Genomic DNA, 15350 nt, shown 5'->3' on the forward strand with positions numbered 1-15350 from the left:
CTGTCAGCACGAGCGGCGTTCCCGGAGTACAGCACTGGAGAGCTTGACCCTCTAGAAAGCGCTGGAGAGGATGGCCCACCATAGTGTTCCTCTTCTTCACTACCATTACCCCCAGGAACGAAAAGGGAGCCGTCCAGCAACCTAAGAGCTCCTCACTATGAGTGGATCATAGTACGGCTTGAGGCGTTCGATGCTGACAATGTCTCATCCACGACGGCACATGTCCGAACATGGCTCAATGGGTTCGATCACATAGTTAAGGGGGAGGCGCGCTGAATGATATGGTATGACCCTTCATACTTGGGCGGTAGTTTTGAAGAGAGCCCAGGTGCAGCGGAAGCAACGGAAAGCCACACAGGCACTCCAGGAAAGAAGGTGGGTGCAGAGGCTGGTGCTCTTGGTCATTGAAGGTAAAGGCCTGTGCGAGATCGCGGCACTCTTCAGCATGTCTTGCTGTGGCAGAAACTGACGCACATTCAGATGCATCCAGCCGGTATGGTAAAATTGTGTCGATGGTGTGTGATGGGTGCCTACCATACAGTGAGAAAAAGGGCGAAAAGCTGGTGGTGCTCCAATTAGTGGTGTTGTATGAATAGGTTACAAAGGGCAGAATCACGTCCCAGTTTGTGTGGTCGGAGGAGACGTACATTGCAAGCATGTTGCCGAGTGAGCGGTTGAAGCGTTCTCTAAAGCCACTGGTTTGATGATGGTGCGGCGTAGTTGTGCGATGAACAACGCGACACTCTTTAAGAATGGCTTCAATTACTTCGGATAGGAAGACATGTCCACAATCACTGAGCAGTTCCTCAGGTGGTCCACGATGCAGGATGGATTGATGGGGCAGGAAGGGAGGCAATATCGCGCACTGTAGCTACCGGAAGGACGGCAGTTTCGGCATATCACGTGAGGTGGTCAACCGCCACAATGGCCCAGCGGCTTCCAGCCAATGTCAGGGGAAGGGGCCCATACAAATCGATGATGACGCGCCCAAATGGCCGGGAAGGGCAAGGTAAAGGTTGCAGACTGGCTGGCATAAGGAGGGGTGGAGATTTCTGGGGCTGACAATCAGGACAAGAGCAAAAGAACCTCTGAATGTTGCTGTACATCCCTCGCCAGTAGTACCGCTGTTGAAGGCGCTGATAAGTTTTGAAAACTCCCAAGTGTGCACACTACGGATCGGCGTGGAAAGCTGCGTATATGTTGGAACGGAGACTGCAAGGTACTACTAATAACCACTGGTGCCCGTTGGGGTTTTAATTGCGTCAGTGAAGCAGGTTGTAGCAAATGGCGAAATGGTGAGCTTGATGACGCAGCGTGCAAGTGGTTGGCGGTGCTGATGAACCAGGAAGCAAGTCTATAAGAGAGGTAATCCAATGATCCTTGCACTGCTCAGATGTGATGGTGGTAAGGTCAAGCGAAGAAATGGTAAAGTGGGATAGTGAGCAGCAGGCATTGTCATCAGGCAAGGGAGACCGCAAAAGGGCGTTGATGTCAGGGTGCTGGCGTCCGCTGCAGTACAGCAAGCGCATACTGTAATCCTGCAGGTGGAGTGCCCATCGGGCAAGATGGCCTGAGGGATCTTTCAAGGACAACAGCCAACATGGAGCATAGTGGCCCATGACTACACCAAATGGACGGCCATACAAATACGGCCTGAACTTGGTGAGAGCCCAGATGATGGCCAGGCATTCTTTTTCTGTCACAGCGTAATGGGTCTCAGCTTTCGTAAGCGTACGACTTGCATAGGCCATGACATATTCAGGAAGCCCCTGTTTGTGCTGGGCAAGAACAGCGTCGTGGCCAACAATGCTGGCGTTTGTGTGCACCTCGGTAGGGGCTGTCAGGTCGCAATGGCGCGAAATTGGGGGAGACTTAGCAAACGAGAGAGCTTTGTGAAGGCCTTGTCGCACTTGGACAACCACGAAATGAGGGGCCGGTTGCTTCTAATTAGCTTCGTCAGGGGTGATATGATGGTGGCGAAATTGTGAATGACGCGTCTGAAGTAGGAACATAGACCGATGAAACTACATAATTCTTTGACGGACGTTGGTTTAGGGGATTCGGCGACAGCCCGAAGTATGGCTGGATCGGGGAGAATTCCATTCTTGGATATGACGTTACCTAGAATTGTCAGCTGCCGAGCAGTAAATCGACACTTCTTGAGGTTTAGTTGTAGCCCTGCATTTGTTAAACACACTAAAACAGATCGGAGCCATTGAAGGTGCATGGGGAAGTCAGGAGCAAAAACAACAACGTCGTCAAGATAGCACAAGCACGTGTGCCATTTCAAGCTGCGCAGAACTGAGTCCATCATGCGCTAAAATGTTGCGGGTGCATTACAAAGTCCAAAAGGCATAACGTTAAATTCGTATAAGCCGTCGGATGTGACAAAAGCCGTCTTCAGCCGATCGGCGTCTGCCGTGGGTACTTGCAGATTCCCTGGGCGCAAATCAAGAGATGAAACGAATTCTGTGCCTTGTAGACTGTCAATCGCGTCGTCTATGTGCGGGAGAGGGTAGACGTCCTTGCAAGTGATCTTGCCGAGGCAGTCATAGTCCACACAAAACTGCACAGAACCATCTTTTTTCGTAACTAGGACAACAGGGGATGCCCATGGACTGTTGGAAAGTCGTATAACCTCACAGCGAAGCATCTCGTCAACATGTTTGTTGATTTCACAAGGTTCTGCAGGAGATACACGATACGGTTGTTGCCGCAATGGTGGTTGCGAGCCAGTATTGATGTGATGTGTAACAGTTGGCGTCTGGCCCAGGGAAGATTGCCTTACATCGAAAGAGGAACGAAATTCTTCTAAAAGGCACAAAAGCCGAGACCACTGGACCAGTATAAGGGCATCAGCAATAGAAGAACCGAACACATTAGTGGGCAATAGATGACACGTAGAAACAGCACTGAGCACACTGGAACTAACACAGTAATTTTCATTGGGCATGTCCATAACTTGCACATCTTCGAACACTTATACATTGCCAAGACATTCCGCTTGGAGCAGCAACACAGGGTATGGAAACGGGTTGCAAACAAAAACAGTGCTGTAGCTCTATGAGATGTCCACTGTCGCAAAAGGCAGCAGCTGACCTTTCCGAGTGAGAAAGCGGTCAGATGGAGACAGTAATGCAACAGCGTCTGAAATTCCACTGCAGGACATGGGCACAACTGTTGAGGCGTTCGGAGGAATGTGGGTGTTAGCTTGGACAAGTGGTTTCCTCGAAAGCGAAGATTGTTGGTGAGCGGCAAATTTATCAGCGGTGAAAGCTCTATTTCGGCCCGTGCGCCATGAATAACAGCATTGTGGCGCGAGAGAAAAACCAAGCCGAGGATAAAGTCATGAGAGCACGAGGAAAGGATGATGAATTCTATGGCGTAAAGAACATCGGCAATCACAACACGAGCAGTGCAAGCCGCCAAGGGGTGAGTATGCTGAGCACTGGCTGTGCGGAGGGACAGTCCAGAAAGGGGCATGGTGACTTTTCGAAGTGGCAAAGCTTAGCGTTCAGAACACATACAGCGGCTCCTGTGTCCATGAGTGCAGATGCGCGAACACCATCAACAAACACTTCGATTACGTTCAAGGGACTATGGTGAGGACTTTCACATTTCGACATTGTTGCAACCCTTGCCTCTAGGACTGCGACAATTAGTTTTCCTCGTACCGAGTTATGGGGCGAGGTCACATTGGAGACAGTGAGCGACGGCGTGGAAAAGGTGAATGGCAGGTACCTAGTTGTCATCGGGTGCAATGTCGGCGACATAGCCGACGGGGGGCCGTAATATGGACGGTTGGACTGACTTGTCATGGGTAATGCGGCACTAGGCGGCTGCACACGATTACAAAAACGTGCAACATGACCGGCGTAGCTGCATGCAAAGCATATTGGCCGGTTGTCGGGAGTACGCCACCGGCTCGCCGGGGCAGGTCCCATCCATGTCACAGGACACATTGTACGAGGTGGCTGCTGACATGAATGCACGGTGGGCAGCAGACGGGGCCTAGGCACAAAGTCGGCAGAACGGAGAGGGACACTTGAAGATAGTGGCTGGGTCCGCGTGGCGACTTTAGCGTAGCTGAGTGGTGCAGCCGCCGTGACCTGTTGGGGCGGCACGACGACGTCAGCGTAGCTTAGTGGTACAACTGCAAAATGATGTTGGCTCTGGTCTGGCAAGACCCTGGCAATTTCATGCTCGATCGCGCGGCAAAGCGGAGGCATAACATTCGATGCAGGCTATTGTAGATGCGGCGGCTGACCGAAGGATATCAAGGATAGCTGCGTGCAACTTCCTCCCGAACGAACGCTTTCATTTCAGCAAGCAACGCTGACTGGTCGGAGATGGTAGTCAAACCAGCAATGAGGTCATCGTGCGAGGAAGGGCGACGTGTCAACGAGCGCTGCCTGCGTAGCTCCTTGTAGCTTTGGCATAGAGTGATAATGTATGTTACGGAATGAGGATTCTTGTCAAGTCGCATGTTGAAAGCATTGTCCTCTATCCCTTTTAAGACATTTCTGACTTTGTCGGACTCCGACATCATCACATTGACTTTCTTACACAAGTTCAGTACATCTTCAATGTAGCTGGTAAATTATTCATCCAGCTACTGTGCATGTTCTCGCAAACGCGATTGCACTCACAGCTTGCGCACAGCAGGACAACTAAACACAGCCATTAAAGAGGTCCTGAATGAGGACCACGTTGGAAAGTTGGTCGCATGGTTGTACCAGAGACTGGTGACACCCGTGAGATAGAAGAGCACATTGCTCACTTTGGCAGGATCGTCCCATTTGTTGCGAGCGCTTACCCTTTCATATGTCGTCAGCCAGTCGTTGATGTCGGTGTCGTCCACACCGCTGAAAATGGCAAGGTCATATCAGAGCACAGGGCCGACTGAGGAGACACTTGCTGGGATGGAGTAGGAGGCATTTGCTAGGATGCGTCTTCATGCATGTTTGAGCGTACGGTACGGGATCGAAGTTCCAGGGTTGACGTTGTAGGCCGAAGCAACCTCCACCACTTGTAAAGGAGTTTATTAGCCACCAGTGGTTGGGCCGACCGTCAGCACAGGGCACGGACTCTCAGCATGAGTGGCGTTCCCGGAGAACAGCGCTAGAGAGCTTGACCCACTAGAAAGTGCTGGAGAGGATGGCCCATTATAGTGTTCCTCTTCTTCGCTACAATATTATGATTATATAGATAATAATATATGTATATTTATATATAGTCGGAACATCACAGCAACCAGTGGTCCCAGGGGCACATACCTAGTGCTCACATTTTTAGGCTGCACCATCTCCGGGATCAGCCCACGATGAGAGGCTAGAAAAGTGGTGGTAACTCACAAAGAAAGATTTTGTCTTTTTTAAAAAAAGAAAAAGAAGCAACTCAAGAGCTTATCCCTTTAGTGCGCTGCTACAGCTCTGCTGAAAGGCATGTCCGCTTCCGTCGACAACACTTGACTTCATTGATTTTGACAGTGCCTACTATGTTTTCTTTATTTGTTTATCAATAAAGATGATCACGCTGCATTCTAAAGGAACCGAACACTCAACCTAGGATGTTCCAAAAACATCTTTCTGCACTAGAACACCCAACTACAAACAAATATTTAAAAATGTAATGCTGATGTACCGGTGCTGCAGTTAGTGTGCAAAATTGAAGAAAGAGAAGTTTGGCATTCTTTTCATTCCCTAGTAATCGATGTCTTTGAATCACAGGAGTAAAAATATACCTTTGGAAGACTAGTTAAAGTGTCTAAACTTACTTAACGTTTCTCTTTAGTGGCCCCTTTAAACATCCACAGCACCCAGTCCCTATCATCTAACATTACCTGCCGCTTTCTACAAAAGACCTGTTAGCTATACCTACCACTGACACACACGAGGCAAATAAAACACCAGTTGAGTATGGGTGACAAGCATTAACATAAAAGGCCCCTGAAATGTTTTGGACAAATCTTGTAGATGCGTAGGGTACAGCTACAATTAAACATTGATGTCACAATTTAAGTAAAGCATCTCATATTAAGAGAACCCACTGTGGTTGATTAGTGGTTTTGGTGCTGCGCTGCTAACATGAGGTCGTGGTATCAAATTCCAGCCATGGCAGGTGCATTTCAATGGGGACAAATGCAAAAACGCCCATATACCATGCATTGGGTGACTACCCCAGGTAGTCAAATTTATTCTGGAGTCCCTCACAACGGTGTGCCTCATAATCAGATCATGGTTTTGGCACATAAAACCCTAGAATTTAATTTTTTTAATATTACGAGAGCTACGGACTATTACAAGTTACCCTTCTCCCTACCCATGCTTTTCCTCCTCGAATGGTTGGCCTAGCAATCGGGGCTAAGCTCCACCTTCACTGGCTCTGTGTCATGAAGTGATATTGCATTGTCTACTTCCGGTGTCTTGGAGCCAGCACATGAAGCCTCTCCAACTTCCCCGCTAGCCACTTGGCCATCGATCCCCAGCGAGAGCTATCAAAGCAGCTTGCATTGTGAGTGTTCTGTAGAGGCGCTGAGCATGTCTGGTATTCCGGTAAACGCAGGCAAGCTGGGCGTTCTGAGCCACTTGGTGGCGGTACAGAGCTCAATCAGCTAAACACAGAGCTAATATTGGCATAACCAAGTGTAAAACATTTTAAGCCTTTAAAGAGACGTGTTCACGAATACACTGCTGCCAAAAATTTATACCAGCAGCAAAGTAGAATACACTTGGTTACTGCTGTATTAGCTCTGTGTTTGTTTGGTTGAGTTCTGCGCCACCATAGTGGCTACACCCTGCAGGCCGCTCACGCTTGCGCCTCTGTGCATATGGAAAAACGCCCAGTCCGCCTGCATTAACTGGAATACTGGACATGCTAAAACTCTCCATCATGGTAGTAATCTTCTGGTGTGAAGTGACGGTCGCAAATGCATAGATCCTGGCACCGACTGGATAACGACAGCCTGATACGCTGTAGTTGCTCTGCTTGCTAGATTTGCAGCCCACAATGCAACAAGAGTGATTCGTGGTCTTTGCGAAAAGAAACCTCAAGACCAACACTGACTGCACATGTCAACACAGAGCAAGTTGCAACACAAACAGACATTTGCTGTGTGCCAGAAGTGCTTGAGTGCAGTGATAAATTGTTGTTAGGCATTCTCTTTCCACTACTTTTTTTTAAAAATAGAAACAAGTTAACTAACATTATAACTATTATAAACAACATTTATTTGTTCACCGTAAAGTTGGAAAAATCATCGATGATGCAATCTGGGTAGCTAATCGGATAGCTTGCCCAACTGATGTAACAGGCGCCAGCTACATAAATTGTAACGGACCGCTGAAAACTCAGGGGAGTGGCACCACTGCAATTGGTCGTAATGCATATTTTTAAAACCTTATAATATATTACACACTTTATGTGGAGTGCTTAATGTGTAATTTAATCATCAGAAGGACTTGCCCTAATGACTCAGCATGTTTGTACAAAATCGTAAGAATCGTTTCAGTGTCCCTTTAAGAGAAATGAATGAGAGAGCATAAAAACACTTATGACCAATATTGTTTAGAACTATCCTTGATTTTTTAATGGGTTATCAGCACTGAAAACTGAGGGTCTTTCTCAGGATATGTGCTGAAACAATAATTCAACTCATTTGCGTTTGTATCCATTAATAAACCCGAAAACCCTATTTACCTGCAAATATGAGCTCAAATATGCCCTCAATTTTTTTTTACTCTGGCATAGATAATGAAAGTGAAGGGCCCTCCGCAAAGTGCAAGTCCCAAGTATAGATGTTCCAGCTGGACTATTGTCTAATCCCCATTCATAACCAGTTGAAACAAATATAAATTGACACAACGCCAGCTGTGCAAGCCAAGAGTTGAACAATAAATGAATTTCAACTGGTTACTTCTTTCACCTGGTGTGGCAACAGTCATAGATTTATGTCGGACAATAGTAGTCATGGAGTTTAAAGTCAATACATTTACAGTTAAAAATTAAGAACGCCACGCCCCACTTTGACAAAACAGGCCCCTTCATTAAGACAGGTTCACAGCAAACTATCTACTAGCACAGCTAGGTAGCACAATAAATGGAACCTCTAAAACACACTTGTGTTGCATAATACAAGTTGTTTACCTTCACTCCAACATGCTACACGATGTGAATTTACTGGGGAAGCCTTCTGTGGAGGAGACAGGTAACGGTACAGGTATTGTGTGCCGAAAACCAATGCACGTCCTGGCTCAGACCATGCATCTGTCATGCTCTGGATGAAGCTCTTGGTTGCATTCCCAGAAAAGTCTCTGCTGTGTTCCCCTCGGCTACATACTTTGCGTTTGCGCTTCAGAGGCTGCAAAAATAAAGAAAGGAACAAGTCATCATTTCAGATTAAAACTGGCCCAGCCGGGTATATGAACGTTGAAATAAACAACACACTTTATAATGACCCAAGTTTTATTGACTGTACACAAACTCGTTAACTTCTTCCAGAATTTAATAATAAAGAGGGTGCAAAATTTATGAACTGTATGCAAACATGGACACTTCACTAAGAGATCGACAAATAAAAAGCAAAAGCTTGCAAGTTACACGCAAAACATGACTTAAGTACGTGCACAGAAACTGGTACGTAGTCACCTAAGAACAACTTAAACTTGCTACGTTTGCCGTTCAGTCGTTTATTTTTATTTTTTAACCGATAACGCATGTTCACAATAAGAGAAACAATTAGAGCCAATCACCAGCGTCTATATTCTGCCAATCCTCGCGCCTGTTTCAAGGGCTCCTCGAGTTGCAGAGTTTCTATGCCACTCCACGTATACCTCGAAAGCTCAGTGGAACCGCGAAGCACACAAGCAATATTAAAAAGATCGAGTGACCTCTGTAAATTGAGCACGGACGAAGCAAAACTTCCGATGGGATCGCCTTCGTCAGCTGTCATTGCTAGTTTCGCGTTCACTCCGTAGGCACCCCATACCGAAAGACAATAATATAAAACAGAACCAGCGTGCGTGATAATAGTAGTACAGTAACTATTGCTCATGAATTCACATCTATGCGTTCAAACGCTAGAAAGTAGCCATCACTTATGCAAAACCCTGCACGGGATCATAATTACTGTATTAAACGTCACACAGCACTGCAACGTTATCTACAGAACAAGCAATGCAAGATTATTACCTCAAAACAGTGCACTACGCTGCTGCGTTTGCTGTTCAAACGCTTGGCAGTAGTATTCCAGAGAGAGCAAACCTGGGCGCAAACACACAGCTGGCGACAGTTCATATAACTTAGTATACGCTCAGAGATCTCGGCCGAGGTGCGCAACAAATTCCCGAAAGTGGGATTATTATACACTTCCACCGCTTCCATTCCATCATCCACAGAAGACGCAGCTACCGACTCCATTCTCGCGCTGCTCGCGTCTGTTGCCTTTCCTTTGCCGCCGTTTGCGCTGCGGATGCTCCGACACCCCGATGCGTAAAGAACCACACAAACGAAAGTAGGATCTTTTCTTTCTCTATGGTAGGATCGCCAAATCAGCGAGTGTTGATACAAAAGCTTCATTTTTAAAAGGTGATTCAAATAAGAAATCTCGCTTATTTACTGCATAACCTCATGGAAACACCGCCGTACGGGCCGGACCTGAGCCGCCGAACGTAGCCACTGAATCAACGAGAGCTTCCAATGAACGGTGAACGTTCAGCCTCTCGAGGCCGTGGCGTAGTGCACTCGTTCAACGTTTTGCAAAATAGCGAGCGATATTGATTTGCAGTAGTCTTAAAAGGGCGATTTTTGAAGCGTCGCCGCATGGATTTCCGGGGAGTACGTTTCGTTCGGGTAGCGCATGAGTAGCGTGGCGCGAGCAGACACATGCTCATGTGCAGGCATTTTTTTCGTGTGATGAACTTAGTAGCAATGAAGCTCTGAAGTAGGTTGAGTAAAAAGAAATGTTTGTGCAGTGTGGCCTATTTTCAGCCGCTGAGCACGACATGCAAGTTTCCGCTCCCCGGATATGGCTCCCGCTCGACTCATCTCTTGTTCCTGGTTTCTCTCTAATCCCATAACAGATGTCCAATTGAAGCACTGCAGCCTAAAAATCATCGTCAAATATGATGGAGCGCAGCATTTAAACAATAATTTTGAAGTGAAATATGTTACGCTGGACATGTCGCGCCGTTATATATAAAATATTTTGTGCTACTCGACTAGTGGCCAATCTAGAATGCGTACGTGCCACTGTCTTACAGGGATCTACATTCACACTCGCACCTCATTTTGCGTTTTCCGCTCTCAGTAAAAGCTTTATTCTATGGTAAAAGCTTGAGCACATTGAAACGTCGACCGCAGTGATAGGGCTGATAGGTAACGGCCGCTATTGACGAAGGTGCGATTGAAGATGCTTAAAAGTATGAAGTAGCGACTGACACACATATATGTGCAGGTTAGCCACTGTATATGTGTGCATTCATAATGGCTAGGGCATAAACATATTCCCGAACTGAAGCTGAAGTTATTCTCAGGCAAAATGTTTGGCCTTACTGTATGTTTGTCTTCCACACATCTGACCAACAAGCTAGCTTACGTAGAAAGAATTTACATTGCATCCTACATCAACATATGCAGGGTCATAGGCGCCGATTACGGGGTGGGAGGAGGTGCTCCGGGGCCCGAGCCCCCTCCGGAGATTTCCGGGGGGGGGGGGGCGCATGATGCCTAAGCCCGCCCCCCCCCACACACACACAGCTAAGGTGCCATTACCAGAGCTTTGTCACCTACATCACTTGAGGTTTGTTTTGACTTTCCTCTAGCTTTTTACTTGAAATTTTACTAGGGCTCATAGCTTACTGCATCATTGTAGGTGTGGAAGTGCACTGCTTTTAATTCATACTTTCGCTTTATTTCTGCAAATCCTGACAATAGAAGAACACGCGCATTGGCACTAGCAGCGGCTGCCTCATCCGTATTTTCTCACTTTTACATTGTTTTAACTTTCCACTGTAAACACCAAGCACATATACAATATATTTAAATATACACACAGGACAAAGTTTATTGTATCTTTGAAAGAGATGGAGGTACCAATTAAAAATTATCTCTAAAGGTATGGATAGCCTACGCCTAGAGAATGACTATGTTGCAGTATGTTCACCATGCTTCAAATTGCTTTGCGTGCTTTTCTGACCATGAAAAAAACCTACAGACTTCAGTGACTCCTTCGGCAGAGTCTTCTGTCAATGGCACGTGAAATGCACGTGAATGTTGTGTGCCTCAGTATTGCTTCTCTTTCCAGTAAGCAATGCTAAAAAAACATTTTACAACATTTATTAGGGATGAAAACATCGTCAGTTGCATGCAAAGGTCAAATATATTTACAGGGTGTCCCAATTAACTATCATGCACCAAGATTTAAAAAAAAGAGCAATGTATTACTGGAAGAAAACCTAGTGCGTATTGTTTACAGTTCAGTGGAGTAACTGCCAGCAATTTTTTCATTAATGAGATTTAATTAGGTGATTGTAATTATTCTAACTTGAGAGATGCTATCCTAATTATCAAAGTGTCAATGAGGCATTTGAAAGCACAGCCAAGGGACATCTAACTGCAGTATTTTCAGCAACATACTAATTGCATACTAATTTTTCCGACTGATAAATAAACCCCATGAGACATGAAGAAAACCACATGACTGCGCTACCACCCGGATCATAAAGCAGCGCCGTCGAACAGGCTCCCTCTGAGTTATCTAGAACAAAATAAAGGAAATAAAGAAAAACATCGTGATCGAGCTAGTGCCTTATCTGCCGCGCCCCAGCTGAAGTAACACGTCTCGTTTGGTGTTAGTTGTAAACAAGCTGTAATAGCTGTTGCCTTAGCATAGATAAAGTGCACATTTTTTTTTTCCCCACAAAACCTATCACCACAAAAGCGAATTGACGTCAGTGCAAAGGTTTAAAGATGCGTTTTGTTTAGTCCCAGTTGCCATGTCTTTCTCTAATGAGCAGATGGTAAACATGAACCTTGCCTTGGGATCTGCAAATTGCAACAAGGGGAAGGCCACAAATATATAAATCAGTCATGGAAGTGTGGCGGTAGACCAAACGCATTGACTGTCATCAGAAATTATGAAAAGCTGAGACAAACCGGCAGCTTCAAGAAACAGCGGCAGAGGACTCCATCTTTCAGTCCTAGACTATGCACAGATGTTCTAGCATTTATAGCCTCAAACCCTCATGCTAGCGTGCTGGATGTGGCCGCCCAGGTACCAATTTCCAAGTCATCAGTTTGGAGGATTCAAAATGACGGCCTTTCACCCGTACCGCCTTAACCAGCACCAATGATTAGAAGATAGGGACCTGTAGAACCGTCTAGGTTTCTCGAATTGAGTCCTCACAAAAGCCGATAAGTCAGCGGACTTTTTGAGCAACATCATGTGCGCAGATGAAGCCAATTTTCGCAGAAATGCCTATGGAAATTTGCATAATGCACACTGTTGGAGGGACTCCAATCTACACTGGGTAAAGCGCAATCGGCACCAGCACCAGTAGTCACTTAATGTGTGGTTCGGAATTTGCGCCAGTGCTATAATCGGTCCCATCTTCTTCGATCGCACGCTGACTGGACAGCATTACGCACACGAAATCCTTGAAGGATTGGTTGACGAGTTTCTCAGTGAAGTCCCGCTGTCACGTCTTCCACTTATGTGGTATAAGCAACATGGAACACCAGCACACAGCAGCAGCCGAGCACGAAACTGGCTGGATGCGACTTTTCATGCACAGTAGAGCGGAAGACACGGGCATGTAATTTCACCAGCTAGGTCACCTGATCTCCCTCCACTTGATTTCTTTCTTTGGGGTTATGTGAAAGATCGTGCTTACATGATCGAGATGGACGTCAGAATAGTTCAAGCAAAGTTAACAGATGTCTACTGTAGAATTCCGGCGTCAGTCATCAAGAAAGCCACTGAAGATGTGATAAAACAGACACAGTACTGCGTAGCTGCAAAGAAGGAGACCCATTCGAATACATCCGCTAGGCTGGTGCTCAACGGAGCTTACGAATTCATAGATAATAAAGGCACACTGAAATCTGACGTGTATTAAAAAAAAATTTTTTTTGTGCAGACATCCTGATTGCCGATCCGGCTCATTTAGAAGTGGTATATTTACTTCCTTTAACAAATCAATTTTGCCTTTTGATACGGTGCGAGCAAAGCCCGGATTTTTGAAACATTCTATGCCTATTACATTGCTTTTCACATTTAGTGCATAGTCAAAGCGGTGCATCAAGGGGCTTTTGTTATCAACGTGATCAGTCGGCCTCGAGAGATGGATAATAAATGTGACGTAGAAATGAGAGGAAGGAATAGCTGTGAAGCCGCAAAACTTGCTGTTGGTGATCCTGCCGTACCATTATCAAGGTGATGCACTGTCTCTTCGGGTTCGCGACGGGCGATGCAGTTGCTTTCAATCAGCTTATTTGAGGGCGCTGCTTTATGATGCGGGTGGGAGCGCACTCACGTGATATTTTTCGTACTTCATGAGGCAAAGTTCTTTGCCAGTCGGAAAGAATTGTACACAATTAGTATGTCGCTGAAAACACCGCACTTAGATGTCATTTTTGGGTGCCTACAAATGCCTCATTGACACTTTGAAAATTAGGACAGTACTTCTCGAGTTAGGTAAATAACTGCAATTACCGAATGAAATCTCAGTAACGAAAGAATTACTGGTGGCTACTCCACTGTATTGGAAACAATATGCACTAGGTTTTCTTCGAGTAACGCAACTGCTCTCTTTTTTAAGCCTTAGAGCATAATTGTAGAACACTGTATAATTCACTCAGTAATCGTAATAAGGCCAAGCCGGATTCACTCGAAATAATAATCAACAGCAGTCATGCGCAGCAGCACTTATACTCGGACTCACAAAAAAATAAAATAAGAAGGGAGAGGGAAGCTGCAGTTTCACCGGAAAGGCGAAGCAGTATTAGCGATAGCCAAGTATGTGACAATTACACGAAGGAGGATTACACCACCGGGAGGACTCGGGCTGTGAAATTGAATTGTCTCCTACTATGAAGTTTTGTATGTACTCGTATAACGCCGTCACTTCAGCGCTCAATTCTTCGAGGTCACATAATGTTTCTTCATATATATATATATATATATATATATATATATATATATAGGGAGAGAGAGAGAGGGGGAGAACGATGGGGTTCGAGAAGCTCCCCCCCCCCCCCCCCCCCCGGATAAATGAAAACTCTCCGCCTATGTGCAGGGTGACCATTTTTTAAGGTTTTATGGAAGTTTGAAAAATTGCTTGTTGCAGCTAACATAATTCTAGTCCTCGAGCTGGATTATTCAGAGTGGCAGACATTACTTGCACAAGAAATTGAAACACATATTCAACTAATTCACAGAAAATCACTGATAATCTTTTAAATTATTTACTTTACACATATTGCACATATTGCAATATGTGTATTCACATGTTACAATTAACGAATTGTAGCCGATGAGTTTGCAAAGCATATTGACTTGGAATTTCCAGGATGATGCCAGTTTGGAGATATGCACCATTAGACTTGCCGTAAAAATGCACTGTTGTTCCACTTACTTTTTGAAGCATTGAAGCAAAAAGGTAACTGGAACGTCCATGTATTTCATTCCACAATGTGAGAAATATCTACCAACTGGTGTCATCCTGGAAATTCATTTCAAGCTCACCAGCTACAATTCATAAATTGCAATATGTGCTGTAAAGTAATTCATCAAAAAGATAATTAGTGAATTTTTGTTCATTAGTTGAATATATGTTTTCATTTCTTGTGCTAGTAATTTCCACCTCTTCGAATAATCTAGCTCAAAGACGATAATTATGCTATCTGCCACAGGCAATTTTTAAATATTCCGTAATACTTAATCACCCTGTATATGCAGATTACGAGTTTGCCAACTGGATTCAGTTTTGTCCAGATGCAATACACGCTATGGCCACATCTATATATGGTGAATTCCATGGAGAGACTGCACCTGTCAGAGTGAACTTGCACAGAAACTGGGTCTATATGCATTTTTCCACTCACCTACAATAGTTTTGCAGCTGTACAATTTTATAGTATCGCGACTGTATACACTACATACAAAATACTCTTTCAGATACCAATTAATTCGATCCATTTCAAATTTAGTTGCACCAAGTTTCTTGCATTTTCAGAATCGTGAAAGTCTGCATTCTGCTGCAGAATGGATTAAAAATTTTCAATTCTTCAGGGAGTTTTGTCAAATTTACAGAATGTGGACTCCATGCGAGAAAGCTCTGCACGGATGTCAG

The 15350-nt window shown here is 45.2% G+C and overlaps 1 protein-coding gene across 2 annotated transcripts in view; it reads right to left on the reverse strand.

Moving 5' to 3' along the window:
• Positions 1-15350, reverse strand: part of LOC126545683 (F-box only protein 22-like) — a 43102-nt gene that overhangs the window by 24748 nt on the left and 3004 nt on the right. Inside the window, exons 2-3 of one of the 2 annotated variants that reach the window (XM_072286655.1) lie at positions 9190-11311; positions 8146-8359 (exon numbers count right to left, since the gene is read on the reverse strand). In XM_072286655.1, the coding sequence (XP_072142756.1) occupies positions 8146-8359; positions 9190-9576 (601 nt within the window). In that variant the 5' untranslated portion in view covers positions 9577-11311. Of the gene's footprint in view, positions 1-8145; positions 8360-9189; positions 14180-15350 lie in introns of those variants that run through there. The other variant, XM_050193625.3, reaches the window with a different exon arrangement.

The sequence above is a fragment of the Dermacentor andersoni genome, chromosome 1 (genome assembly GCF_023375885.2).
Source record: "Dermacentor andersoni chromosome 1, qqDerAnde1_hic_scaffold, whole genome shotgun sequence".
Lineage (NCBI taxonomy): Eukaryota > Metazoa > Arthropoda > Arachnida > Ixodida > Ixodidae > Dermacentor > Dermacentor andersoni.